Source organism: Argentina silus (assembly GCF_951799395.1).
Source record: "Argentina silus genome assembly, chromosome: 12".
In the NCBI taxonomy this organism is placed as follows: Eukaryota; Metazoa; Chordata; class Actinopteri; order Argentiniformes; family Argentinidae; genus Argentina; species Argentina silus.
The window spans coordinates 20,939,458-20,954,026 of NC_139666.1; the positions used below are offsets into that span (position 1 = coordinate 20,939,458).

At 47.9% G+C, this 14,569-nt stretch overlaps 1 protein-coding gene across 1 annotated transcript; it reads right to left on the reverse strand.

Annotated features, from left to right (window-relative positions):
• Positions 1–699: 699 nt before the first annotated feature.
• Positions 700–13,104, reverse strand: rftn2 (raftlin family member 2; the record flags this gene model as incomplete). The annotated part of the gene is made up of 9 exons (XM_083681389.1): positions 12,963–13,104; positions 6,330–6,510; positions 5,264–5,372; positions 4,770–4,944; positions 4,028–4,246; positions 2,446–2,552; positions 2,006–2,109; positions 1,333–1,411; positions 700–888 (listed from the first exon to the last, which is right to left on the reverse strand). The coding sequence occupies exons 1-9, from the start codon at positions 13,099–13,101 to the stop codon at positions 700–702; spliced, it is 1,302 nt and encodes a 433-aa protein (XP_083537515.1). The 5' UTR covers positions 13,102–13,104.
• Positions 13,105–14,569: the final 1,465 nt, after the last annotated feature.

A 14,569-nucleotide genomic window follows, 5' to 3' on the forward strand; every position in this document is an offset into this window, starting at 1 on the left:
TTGTCAGTACCAACACGAGCGTGTCTATTTGTCCACCTGATAAATGTTTACATCCTGCGTGTGTTTAGAGGAGGGGAGAGGAGCTGGTGACAGGAAGTGCTGTTTGCCTGAGCCGTGTCACCCTGAGCCAGCGCAGGCGTCAGAAGGTGAGGAGAGGAATCGAGGTGTTGGCAGTTTCTAAAGGGGGGGGGGGGGGGGGTCAGGCTCCCATAAACAGGAAAAATATCTGAAAACATGCAGGATGAAAAAGAACCAACATAAAAACATGAGGGCACGCCCCACAGCAGGTGTGGGTCATGGGGAGGTCCGTTTGTGCATTTGAGATTCTTCCTGGTTCGCCTGGTCACCGTGGCGATGTGATATGTGTCATGTGCTTCTTGTTTTGGTGACTGTGATATGTGTTTTCTCTTGCCAAGTGAACAATGTGATATACTGAACTGAAGCAGAACTGAACACAAGTGTAACAGGTGAAAGTAAGGTGTCAACATTGCCAGTGTACACACTAACTGCTTGCTCCCCCCCCCCCCCCAACAACTGTATGAAGAAAAAAAAAGATGGAAATAAAACCACTTAAAAATGGTAGGTATGGCTTCATTAAAAACATTATATAAAAAGTGTCAAGTTTCTTCTAATGTATGGTCTTCATTAGGAAGAGATTTGGGGGGGGGGGGGGGTGTATCTGTGTGTCCGTTACATTGGTCACATACAGGTGACCTCTGCCGCCCCCTCGTCCTGCTCGAAGCCCCCCTCCTCCAGGTGAGACAGGGCACTGGGGTACCCACCTCCAAACACAGGGAATCCCCCGATGCCCCCCGCGGTTGGGGACAGCTCCTCTGCGGGGGGGGGACTGCCCGCTCCACGACTCACAGAGCGAGTGGACAAGCCAGCCTGAGAGAGGGAGAATCAGATGAGTCTGTTTTATGATTCTGCTGTGAGAGTTTCATGAAAACCCTGCATTGATAATACTCATCTGTAAACTAGCAGATTAACTAGAGGTGTTATTATCATATACAACTAGAGTGATACTGGATGTTTAGATCCGATAACAATGGTGATTGATGCAGGGCGAGAGACAGAGAAATGTGCTAATTGAAAGATATGATTGCAGAATTGACCATTTTTATCCCAAACAGACCAATCAGACCATTTGAATATGCTATGGAGGTCCTGTGTGATAAACTGCAGAATGATGACAAACTAATCCTGGATAGCAAAATAAATAATCTGGATCATTTTGATCTCATTAAAAGTGTTTAAATACTGGGCCTTGCATGTCATATGTGGTACCTACAGGGGGCAGTGTTGTCATATAAACAGTCCCTGTACGCTCACCTGGTTCTTCTGTGGTACCGATTGGGTTTTGACTGGTCTCTGAAGGAACACCACCTGCTTGGTGGCCAGGTTCCCATCACTGTAGAAACACCCAGAAACATAAAATGAAATCAAATAAGAGGGACAGATCATGTAGAGACTTGGGGAATAACTTATGTATGTAGTCTCCTGTAAATAAATTTAAAAAATTAAATAAATAAATCTTCCTTTCTTCTAGCATTGTGACTGCCTATGGGCCTAACCCCGGTCTGAGCATTGATTACTTCATCTTCTGATGACTGATGGATAGATGATTCACTTACTTAAACAAATGTATTTGTTGTAAGTCGCTTTGGATAAAGGCGTCTGCTAAATGCAAAATGTAAATGTAAATGAGCGCTTCTTCAAATGGGAAAGTCAAATCCCTGAAAAGCGATCACAAGGACAGGTCTATCATCTGGTGAGTGCCACTATAGCCCGCCTGGAATCGTCTGGTCATGGAAAAGTCTCACAACAGTGTGTGTATGAGTGTATTATTAACTCGGGTCAGTGTGTGTCAAGGACCATAATGGAGTGAAGCCTTCAGGCTTCAATGTGTCTTCATCTGGAGCAGTTTGTATATGTTTTCAATTAAAACAAGTTAATGAAACCAGTCCATCAACCAACCAATCAATTAATGGTATGAGTGTGTTACCTGTCATGGCGGATGATGGGTGTGGGTAGCACGCAGGTGAGCAGCCAGCCAAACTCAGCCAGAGTGTGAAGGAGAGGTCCGTAGTCAGTCTTTACATCAGAACCCTATGGAGCAGCGCAGTGAGAAGGTCACATGTACACAGCTGTGATCGACACGCCTAGGTCACACGGTTGGAACAGACCATGTCACTCACATGTGAATGAGGTCATTCGGTAGCTCTTTGAACCGTGACACAGGCGCATATGATCTCACCCTCTCTACTTCCTTCTCCCTCGCTTCTCTCTCTCTCCCTCCCTCGATCCGTCTCTCTAACACACATGCACATGTTCGCGTGTTGGGTGCGCACACACATGCATGCACACACAGGTAGACATGTGCACACACACGCGCATGTTGGGTGCGCGCACACACACACACACACACACACACGCCTTGCTGACCTCAATCACGGTCCACTGCTCCACTACGATGGTGTCGTTAGCAGGGGGGGCTGTGCTTCTCTCCTCATAGACAAACAGGCCCTCGAGAGACCTGGGCACTGGTTCACCTGAGACACACACACACACACACACACACACACACACACACACACACACACACACACACAGTCAGTATGTCATCAACAAACTATGAACACAAGCAGTGTACCATAAAACACACAATCACACACATCGTCAATAAGAGAAGTGATCATTCAGCTTTTTGAGCGGTCATTCATCCAGCAGCCAGCCTCAAAGACAGCCAGGCACCAGAAATAGATTCTATAAAAGAGGTATTGTCAGTCCTGAAAGTGTGTCATTGGAATGACAATGAACTAGTTACAGACGTTAGAAAGTAGGGTGGGTGTGTGTGTGTGTGCGTGTGTATGTGTGCACATGTCTGTCTGTGCATGCGTGTGTGCACGTGTCTGTCTGTGCATGCGTGTGTGCACGTGTCTGTCTGTGCATGTGTCTGCATGTGTGTGTGTGTGTGTGTGTGTGTGTGCGTGTGTGTGTGTGTAGGCTACCCGTGTGCTATATATTCTCAGGCCCCAGATGTCTACAAATGATGTCAATTTTCGCGGCTGCTTGTCTGCGGTGCAACAGGAAGTGAGGTCTTGAGGTTGGGAAGAGAGCTCCAAATATAGTCATGGTGGGAGAGAGGAGTAGGGACACAGGCAAACAGGAAGTAACTGATCGGGGGGGGGGGGGGGGGGCAAGGGGGAGGAGGGGAACGAAAGTGAAGAACAGATTTTCTGAGAAGAATCCACACAAATGGATAGAGCAGGAGAATGACAGAGATGGAAAGAAACAGATGTGGATTTGAGATCGAGCGAGAGAGAAAGAGAAATGCATGAGGACATAGTGGTCTTAATCTCTCCATCTCGTCTTTCTTTAATCCCGTCCTCCTCTCTTTCAGGAGAGTGATCTGTAATGTGTATTTTTCCTCTCTCATGTCACTCCTAAAGCTTTTTGAAAACTGGATGATGACAATCATGACCTGACTCCAGGGATGTTTTGGGAACATCGCTGATTACTCCTTAAGCCTGGGGTGGAATGGGACATCATATTAAGGTTGGCCAGACATTAGATAATATTATCATAATATTTGGAGCATATCGTCACATTTGTTCTCTTACAGAAAATAGTCTGTAAAAGTGCTTAAAACTCAAGTTATGTGCATAACTACAAGTGCAGTGTCCCACTTTTTGTAAGGCAAAACACGTCTACTATATCCATGAAAACATGTCTCTTTGTTTCAGCTGACTACTTAGATGTCATACACTATGTATGTATATTTGTAAAAGTAACATCGTGAATAACAGAATTTGGATATTGCCCAACCCTACATCATAGAGGAATATACAACTACTGGGGATCTGGAATGAGTCCCTGCTGGATGTCCAGGGTTCTTATCTCTTGAGTTGAGTAGAACCTAGATCTCTAACAGAGGAGGCTGGTTGAGGTAGAAATCGGAGGACGGGCTCATTATAATGCATGGAATGGAATGATCTCTACTCAGTATAGACCACGTTGACTGTACCTTTGGGCGTGTCCCAATAGATAAACGAGTCCACCAATGACCAGCCCTTGCGGTAGTAGGCGGCGGTCAGCTCCAGCCAATCCGCCTCCAGTGAACTGACCACCTGACCCTTCCTGGACACGCGCATGGAGAGCGCCCCCTGGTGGTATTGGCAGGCCAGAGAGTCCAGCGGGGCGCAGCCTGGAGCCCAGGAGTGGAAGAACACCAGCAACCGCAGGTCTGTGAGGGAGGGAGGGATGGAGCGAGAGAGGGGGGGGGGAGAGAGAGAGAGCGGACGACAGTCAGATGATCAAATCAATCTTTTCACCAGTCAAAAGTTCAACAACCATCACACAGAAAGAAGAATCAAAAGAGAAAAGTCGGTCGGGGGGGGGGGGGTTCCTGAAAGCTTTAGAGCACTAAGCTAATCTTCAGTCCTTTGAAGGCTGTGATCTTCACCCTCAAAAGCTTTTAGCTCACCCCAGATTAGATCGCTTCTAAGGGGACGTGGGTCTGACAGTCGGGGAGGATATGGAGTGAACTCTTGATGTGAACACGCCCTAGTTAGGGTGCGTCAGTGTGCTGCACGGCTCCCGTGGTGAGTAGCACCACGCACGGTGGCTGAAGCCCTGAGAAGCCCCTGACTACAGGGAAGCCTCCACATGTCAGGTCAGTGTCAACCAGGCAGCACAGGGTTCAACTGAGGGGAGGAGAGGAGAAGACTGGGGCAGAGAGAAGCAGAGAAGAGTGGACAGTCACTCACCAGGGCTCTCGGTGTTCTCCTCCAGGTCTCCGTCTCCGGGCGGGGTGCGTGGAGGGCTGCGTGGAGGGGAGCGACAGCCCCTCCTGGGACTGGGCACACTGCCGTTACTGCCCCCTCCAGCCTGCTGGAGCACCGAGCCCACAAACCTCACGCCCCCCCGGGCACTGCTGTTCACCTGGCAGGGCAACACAGAGGCATGCTGGTCAGACCAGGCTGGAGACCCGGCTAAAAAGGAGAGGCTGTTACCCTAGTCTCTACTCTCTACCCACAACCTGGTAAACAAGACGACTTAACCCCAACCTAGAGCAGCACTGACACACACACACACACACACACACACACACACACACACACACACACACACACACACACACACACACACACACACACACACTTCCTCATTCCATTCCATGCATTACAATGAGGACCCGTCCTCCCGACTTCTACCTCCACCTGCCTCCCCTGGTGTATGAGGACAATGAGGCAGTACTGACCCTGTCGATGAGCGCTCTGACAGTGTCACTGGTCAGTGACTCCCCTGGGAGAGGCCATTCCTCCACCCTCAGCACTGGGACACTGTGACACATGGACACCGCCTGCTTACTGGGGGAGGACACACACGCAAACACGCGGGGACACACACAGACGCGCGCGCACACACACACACACACACACACACACACACACATTATAGGCTATAGGTTTTTACTGACAGAAATACTGACACTTTCTCTCATGGGACATAATAGTCCAACACTGGGTAATAAATGACCCCCCCCCCCCCCCCCCCCCCCCCCCCCCCCATCTACTCAAAATCAGACAGATGACCTGATCCTGATGATCTCATTCTGATCCAGATTGAACGTTTTGAAATACTGGGCCCTGGTGATAAACTAATCTGGTGCTCTAATCGGTGAATTAGCTTGGTGACTGTTCTCACGCTATTGAGCCACGTCCAGATGGACGTTTTATAGAAAATGCGTTATTGTCTGTGTGTTTGTAGACAGAGCCCATAAAACATTAATTGACCTAGCATGACACGGTAACAACTGTCTAAGCATTACATAAAGCATAAACTGCCATAATAACCCCTATATATAGCAAATATGCATTTAATAATAATTATCTTTCCATCTTCAATGCAGACATTGTGACAGGAAAAGTATAACAATGCAAGAGGGAACCCCCGTTAGAGATCCTCCGACCCTATTGGCCCTGGGAGGGAGGTTGTTGTCAGGGTAAATTTCTACCCAATAGCAACCCTTGCCTATGCCCAGAGGCAGAGGCCCCAAACATGTCTCTCCAGGAGTCTCCCCCTCCTCAAACATGACAGGCTGACCTGCCAGGGAAGTAGCATGAAATATGCAGCTCTACTCATCATCAATGATTCATCTATTTACTAGATGGGGGCGGACCAGGTTGTTGAGATGCAGAGGAGGAGGAGGGGGGGGGGGGTTGTTGTGACTGGGGTACCTGGCTCATGGGCAGGATAGGCTGTTGAGGTGCTGAGCAAAGATACAAGTGTGTGTGTGTGTGTGTGTGTGTGTGTGTGTATGGTACCTGGGTCTGGGGCGGGCCAGAATGGCTCGGTACAGCATGCTGAAGGGCACGAAGCGGGAGCGTCCCACAGAGAGGATGATGGGATGCAGGGCGGTGAGGACGTAGCCCTGGGTGTAGTAGGGCTGCAGGGCCAGGGGCAGATCACACAGAGACGCTACGTACTGCACTGTGGGACGACTACCTGAGGGGGGGGGGGTGGGGGGGGGGGGGTGAGACATAAAGAAGAAAGAGAGAGAGAGAGAGAGAGAGAGAGAGAAAGACGAACAGTCAGCGATAAAAAAAAATCAATTAAAAAAAGAAGAACTGCGACAAGAACATACTCCATAAGGAAGAAGCGGGCAGCAGGGACATCCATCTTACTCTCCCTGTCTGACCTGTCAACCCAGAGAGGAGAGGCCATGTCCTGGCCATCCCTCAACCACACTACCCTCCAACTGTCTGACTGGGAGCTAATCACTTTAGCAGTTCCATCCCCTGGTCCCTGGTAGGAGAGGAGGGGGAAAGGAGAAGAGCTCTGGACTGTCATACAGGAAAGCAGATGTTGATGGGGGAGAGACACAGAGTGGTCGTTGATCACGGCAGACGCCCCTGAGCTGCATGGCATCATTCCATAAGGTCAGGACCGTACAGGTGGTCTCAGACAGGATTTGAACCCGCAACCTTAGAGCTGCCAGCTCCACACTCCAACTATCCATCCATCAAATGTAATGGATCTGGGGAGGCTGGTGGAGGTAGAAATCGTAGGACGGGCTCATTGTAATGCATGGAATGAAATTTAAAAAATGGTATATACAATGAGCCCATCCTCTGATTTCTACCTCCACCAGCCTCCACTGTAATGCAATCTGTCGGGTGACGGTGCAAATGAGCCTCAACACAAGTCCCATCCCCTAGTGTACATTTAATCTCTGGAAATAGCCAGCAGCATTGCCCTTCATGTCCAAACATGTCACTCCTCACTGTACAAACAGCTGATAAACACACACACACACACACACACACTCCTCCTCCTCCTCCTCTGAAGCCTGTCGTTTCTCTAGAAGAACCACAAACGGCCCTGCCTGGGCTTGGCCCTGATGAGAGGGTCTCCACCATCATCTCCACCACCACAACCATCACATAAAGAGCTATTTCTACTACACCAGCTGCTCATCCAGCTGTGGTGCTTCTGTCGCGTCTTATGTGGTTAGTGGCTCATTTCCCGTTGGTTGTCAGAGCTGGGGGTGTTGTGTTGAGTTTGGTTGTAGTTTGTTGTTGTTCTACTGTGTTGAGAGGTAAAGGTTGGTGGTTTGTGCTGTTGGGAGTGTTGTTTGCATTGTGCCCGTGAAGTTATGGTGTTGTTGGTTCTTCTCTGTGTGAAGGGGGTGTTGCGTTGAGTTTGGTGTTGTGTTCTACTGTGTTGAAAAGTAGGCTGGTTGGTTTGTTCTGTTGGGAGTGTGGTTGTTTACATGGTTTAAGTGAAGTGTGTATGTTGTTGGTTGTTCTGTGTGTCAAGGGGGTGTTGTGTGAGGGTTTGTTGGTGATATATCAGGTGAAGTGGGTTTGTTGCGTACGTGCGGCTAGTTTCTCACGGCTCTGGCCTGATATCGCCGCCAGCGCCACCGAACTTCCTGTGTCCACAAAGAGGAGCTGGCTCTGTGCCACACACGCACGGCCATAGTCACAGACCCACAGGCGCATACACACACACACACACAGACACACACACACACACACATAAATAAATAAATAAAACACAATCACAAACAACATTTATTCAAGTGCATACAAACAAATCACAAATGAAACACTAACAAATTGCTTTCCTCCCTTTCTCCACCACTGTGACTGCTTTTGGCACCTATTCTTGTGTGACTGTGTGACTGATGTGTCGTTGATTCACTTGCATTAGACAGATGTACGCTCTGGGTAAGAGCGGCTGCTATATCTGCGGACACACACACACACACACACACACACACACACACACACACACACACACACACACACACACACACACACACACACACACACACACACACACACACACACACACACACACACACACACACAGGAGATGGTAAACAGCTTGTTACAGATTTTTTTTTCCTCCATGTGAATTTGGCAGGGCCTGACTGGATTGGCTGAAACAATGTGACTGTAGTCAGTCCAGATCCCACAGTGGGCTCTGTAGACGAGTGGGTGGCCAGACTAGAGAGGGCCGTGTGTGTGTGTGTGCGTGCGTGCGTTACCTGGCAGCCAGGGTCTCCCTGGGTCTGCCTCTCATCTCCCCGTGTGGCAGCTTACACCTGAGGACAGAGGGACACCACGGCCAATAGCTCCTCAGAGGAGCCAGACATGTCTACACACACACACACACACACACACACACACACACACACACACACACACACACACACACACCTCTAGTGTAGTGTCCCACAGGCCCTCACACTCTCACTGGTCTCTAAGGCCTGGGCTTTTGTCCCTCTCCTCCTCCTCTCTGCTTTCAGCCCCCACACACGCACACGCACACACACACGCACACACACACATACGCACGCACACACACACACCCACCCCTCCTACCCCGCCGCTCACTCCTGTCAACCCCACACACTGAGCCCTCTGTTCTCTGCTGTGTGGGAGAAAGAGAGAGGAGAGGAGGAGGGGGGAACCAAAGGGGGAGGAAGGGGGGGACTGTGGAGAGAAGGAGGGAAAGTGGGAGAATAAGGAGAGGGGGGAAGGAGATGGAGAGCGATACTCGGAGATGGAGAGCGGGGGGGGTTACAAGAAAGATTTTATGAGCCAGAAAGCCCATGTGTGGGAAAGGGAGAGCTTGTGAAAGTGAGAAAAAGAGAGAGAGAGAGAAAGCTGGCAGAAGTAGAAAAAGCAAGAGAAGAAGAAAAAACAAGGGCGCCAGGGGAAATGAACGAAAAGAGAGAAACTGATGGACTACAAACTATAAACAAATAAGGAGGGGGTAGGCCTGAGGGGGGGGGGGAGAGAGAGAGAGAGAGAGAGAGAGAGACACTGTAGATGTCACAGTAGAGAGGAAAGGATCATTCTAATATGATTACCTAGGCACTTAACCTTCGAATGATCCACCGCTGTTAGCAGATCATTACATTAGCAAAACGTTATTCCGTTATGCCAATCAAAGTCCCTTTGAAATGGGATTTGGGCCGAGCCAAACTGATTCTCCACAGTGTGTTAAGCCACAAGGCCAGGTTTCATTGTGTTGCCCTTACAGTCTCCTCCAAATCTAATATTGAAAAAGAATATGCACCATAATCTCAAATAATCCAGCAATTCTAGGTTCCGGGATTAAGGGGGAGAGATTACCATGGCATTCTGTCCTGAGAGGAGTGAACAACAGACCAATACCCTGAACCAATCAGGAGTCAGAGAATACAGGCCTACTTGTCAGAGGTAAAAAAAAATAAAAAAAAATAAAAAACACAAAAAAAAAACTTGGAGAGAGTCGCAATATTATAGAAGAGTGGGGGAGATTACGGAAGGCTACATTCATCCCTCTCTCCATCCTTTCATCCTTCGCTTCATCCTCCCATCCAACTATTAATGAACACATCCCTCTAGTCTCCTCATCCAGAAATTCCAGCGCATCCCTCAGACCTGTCATCTCTGTACCCATCAATTTATCCCTTCATCCATCCAGTCATCCCCCCAGTTTATTCCTCCCTCCCTCCCTCCCTCTCACCATCCATCCCCCACTCAGCTCAGCCAGCCCCTGTGGATAAACAGTAGTGAGGCCCCCTCTCTTGGTGGGCAGCGGTCCAGCCTCAGTGCTGTGTCCAGCTATCAGCTCCCTCCAGTCCCTCCACACGGAGCTGCGCCGTGGGGCCTGACTAATCAGCTTGCGAGGAGTTAGCCATTAGCTACTTTGATGTGCTGCCCCTGGCTGGGGCTTCCGCTGCAGGAGTAATGGTGCTTTAAAAGGAGGCCAAGATACTGGGCAGGGCTGCTCGACTGGGCTGAGGGCGAGGGGGTTTGTGTGTGTGTAGGTGAGTGTAAGTGTGTGCGAATGTGTATGTGTGTGTGTGTGTGTGTGTGTGTGTGTATGAGTGTGAATGTGTGTGTATATGTATGTGTGAGTGTGAATCTGTGTGTGTGTGTGTGTGTGAGAGAGAGAGAGAGAGAGAGAGAGTTTGTGTGTGTGTGTGTGTGTGTGTTTGTGCGTGCGCGCAGAGAAGGGGAAGCGAGGAGGGCTATGGGTTAGGCTCCCAGAACCACATTTCATGGTTTCAAGGAGAACCGGGGGGGGGTGGGGGGGGGATGTGTCCTGGATGCTAATCCTCAATCAGATGGTCCAGTGGTTATAATACTAAGCGTCAGTAGTTTGGGCAGAAGCAGAGAGACACAGTGATCCAAGGTAAGTGATTGGGTCTGTTTAATCTGTCTGCCTGGCTCTCCTTCACACTGAAACATCTGGCTGCTGAAGGGCAGGATCACAACCAGCATCAGTCTATCAGCCTAACCAATACACACACACACAGCCTAATAGCATTTACTCGTTTAAAATGCGGCTATAATCAACTAATCGATTATTAATCAATGTTCAGTTTCTTTTCATTGCTCAGTGAGTCACCCAGGACACGTATGACTGTATGCAGTGCCACAACTGAGACCAGGTGGAATGGCTAAAGCTGGACTCTCTGACCCATAGCTGTGTGTGTGTGTGTGTGTGTGTGTGTGTGCACGCACGCGTGGCGGAATCATAGAGTAAAAGTTAGGTATTCTATAGATGGGCCTCTGTGTGTGTGTGTGTGTGTGTGTGTCATAGAGTAAGAGTAAGGTATTCTAGAGATGGTCCTGTGCGTAGATGTGTGTGTGCGCGTGCATGTGTGTGTGTATTGAGATGGGCCTATGTGTGTGTATGTGTGTGTGTGTGTGTTTTCTAGAGATGGGCCTGTGTGTGTGTGTGTGTGTGTGTGTGTTTTCCAGAGATGGGCCTGTGTGTGTGTGTGTGTGTGTGTGTGTGTGTGTTCGTTCTAGATGGGCCTGCCTGCCTCTCAGGCATCTGTGGTCCAGGTGCGCCTGAGGAATGGAACACAGACTGACACACACAGAGTTATTTATGAACCAAAACATGCCCTCAAGCTGTCTACTTTATCTTCCTTCTCTCTCCTAACTTCTCTTCCTCCGACTTTCCCTTTCTCATTAACAAACACAGGCATGCCTTGTAATCGAACAAGGAAAAACACTTAGTGATATTTATAGTTGACTTGACACCAAGTGGACTGTCTTATAATGAATAGTCTATGTCTGAACTCTGTGAGGCCGTGTGACAACGAAAGCCGATGGAGGAAAATGAGAAGCACCCGATTAGTAGTATTACCAACTGCACAGTTCAGTCCAAAAGGGCAGCGTTACGCTGATTCCTGTTGGCACTGGCAGGCGCTACAAGTCTGAGAGCTAAAGCCAATTTAATAGGCGTTGGCATTATTTAGCGGGTGTGGAATGAAAACCCCATGACTCTCGGCTGACTGTCCTAAAGACAGAAAGCACCCAATTCCCCTAGTAGGCACACAGCTTTAGCGCAAACACAAAAAAATCAAAAAATGTATTCATGTCAGAAAAGAGAAGTCTGTGTACGGTGCTACACAACAGCAGAAACGCAGCAGGACAGAAAGGAGAAGTGTAGTGGGTTTTAAACCAAAAGCGAATGTCTGAGCCCAATACTCTTGTGCCCCTTATTCTGCCAACAGAAACACATGTGGTGGACCAATCATACCTAATCTTATAATCATAATCATAATGACAGCAGGGCCATCGAGTGGTGGCTCACTAGGGGGCCTGCCTGCAGAGACAAATGCATGATTACACAATCATCTATGAGGGAATGGTATTATATTTGGGTTAGCCTGCCAGATACTTCATAACTCAGCTCTCAGTGATGTCACATTGGCCACTGTTTAGCTTCAGCTTCCATTCAGCATCAGGCTACATGGTTAGCTTCAGCAACTTAATCTGTGTGTCCTTCCAAATAGGTCATTGTGATGTTCAGAACATCCAGGGAACAGGCACTGGCCTGGCCTGGCCTGGCCTGGTCTTTCCTGGTGTTGTAGGGATTATCCTCAAACTATATTCTGACATATAGACATAATGGCCATTTCTGAGATGATTATATTAGAGTCATATTAAAATTTGACAGCAGGTGTCTGTGTGGTAGGAAGAGTAGGTACAACATTTTGACACACATGCGCGTACAAACACACACACGAAGAGGGGAAAAAACCCTTCCTGACCTATTTCTACATATGATGAAATGACTGCACTGTTGCTAGGAGAAGTGAATGCAGGATCCAAGCCTCTGCCCCGGACCCACACGTGTAGTGTTCCAATCAGGATGGGCCAAAAGAGAGTCCGTAGTCGATAGACATTAATTGCAATTAGGCCTCTTGTGCGATTGTAGATTTGTATTGCATCATTTTATAGAACAGTCATTTGTCAAAACGTTAAAGCACTTTAAAACAGCCTAGAAGAAACTATATGTTGCCAAAGACTAAAGCATATTGCCTGTCTGTAAATTAAAAATCGATCCATTCCACTTCACTGTGACAGATTTTGCTTTGGTGTAAAAGTGTGTTGATTGTGGGTGATATATAATCAAAGAGATTATAAATGGCAAACCTTCCATACTGAAGTCGACGAGAACATATTCGTACACCGTGTCTGTTTTGGTCTCCACTTGCGGTCTCTTCAAAGTGGAGTAAATCTTCCCGGGGCTGCTGTCCTCCGGGTCCTCGAGTTTCCGCAGCCCGCAGCCCATGGTGGCGGGATACCCAGCGCGCACAGCCTGTTACCGGGAAGAGCCCGCTCCGCCACGAACAGAGCTTGCTCTTGCTCTGAAGTTAACGGGATTGCTCCATCCCCGGCTCACGCTTTTAATCCGTTGAAGTGCCCTAGGATAACCACTATGATACCAACAATTACCCACCAACGCCAATGAAATTGAATTTTAGTCAAATGCGGATATTTTTCTAGAAATTCGTGCTCCCTTGAAGCCGCCGCGCGTCTGAAGCGTGCGGTCTGGAAAAAAAAAACTTACGGAAAAAGTTACAAATGACCACCACTGCGCTTGACGTTATTTTGTAACAAACTTCGATGTATAATCAACTAGAGAACCATAGGCTATATTATTTTACATTTAACAAACAAACAAAGCATTCGTATCACTCTCAGCAAGCCCTATAAACGTGTGTCTCAAAGAAGCCGAATAACAAGTTTCTGTGATTCAGAAAGGCAGAGCGTGGCTCCATGCAGAGGAGAGAAAAAATGGGTGGAACATCAGCGACGAGGTGATTTGGAGCACCAACAACATATTCATCCACTCCTGACTGGCTGCTGTTGTGGCGCTCTGGAAGAAATTGGTGTCAATGGGCTCCTCCACAACAAATCTCCTGAAAGGAATTTGAATATCAACCAATTTATTTAGGTTTCCTGTCACATTGAATATGTGTTTTTATTAGCCTTTATGGTTATTTGTTTGTTTGTATGTAGTTTAATTTAATTGTTTATTTGCCAGATGATATAACTGAGTTAACATGATAGCTACATTAATACCTACACAGTGTAGTAAGTCCTTCCACTCTGTGATTATTGTGTGCCCAAATATATGCAGTAAATATATGCAATATATGAGTCTTGCCATTTATGAATCTTATAGTTTCACTCATGAAGGCCAATTCTGGTACTTGTTCAACCCCATTGGATCTTTTGAGTGCATTGATATATTGCATATCCATAGCCACTGGAGACTCCCTTGTTCTGCCGACTTTCAGTGAAGTTTAAAGAGCAGCCGAACCAAGTCATTGGTGTTACAATGGTGTGCCAGATCAAGGCGGTGTCCACTTCACCTGCTCAAAGGTTTATGAAGCAAATATTGTTTCATGTCACTGTGAATTTCATTACACGACATCGTCCAGTGTCGTGGACGATGTCCAGCAGCATAGTTATGGCCTGTCATCACAATGTGTTTGATACCATTCTTTATTCCATTCCATGCATAACAATGAGCCTGTCCTCCAATGTCTACCTCCACCAGCCTCCCCAGAAAGAGACATACAGTAGCCTGAGCTGATTGTTGAATACGGATTGTTCACTGTCAACATGTTGTTCCATCTCTTCACTGTTGTCAACAATAGAGTTGAGGTACATCACCTAGACAACAAGACAATCACATTGAACACCACTGAAGAGAGGATCTAATGTCCACCTCAACACAAACTGTATTAAAG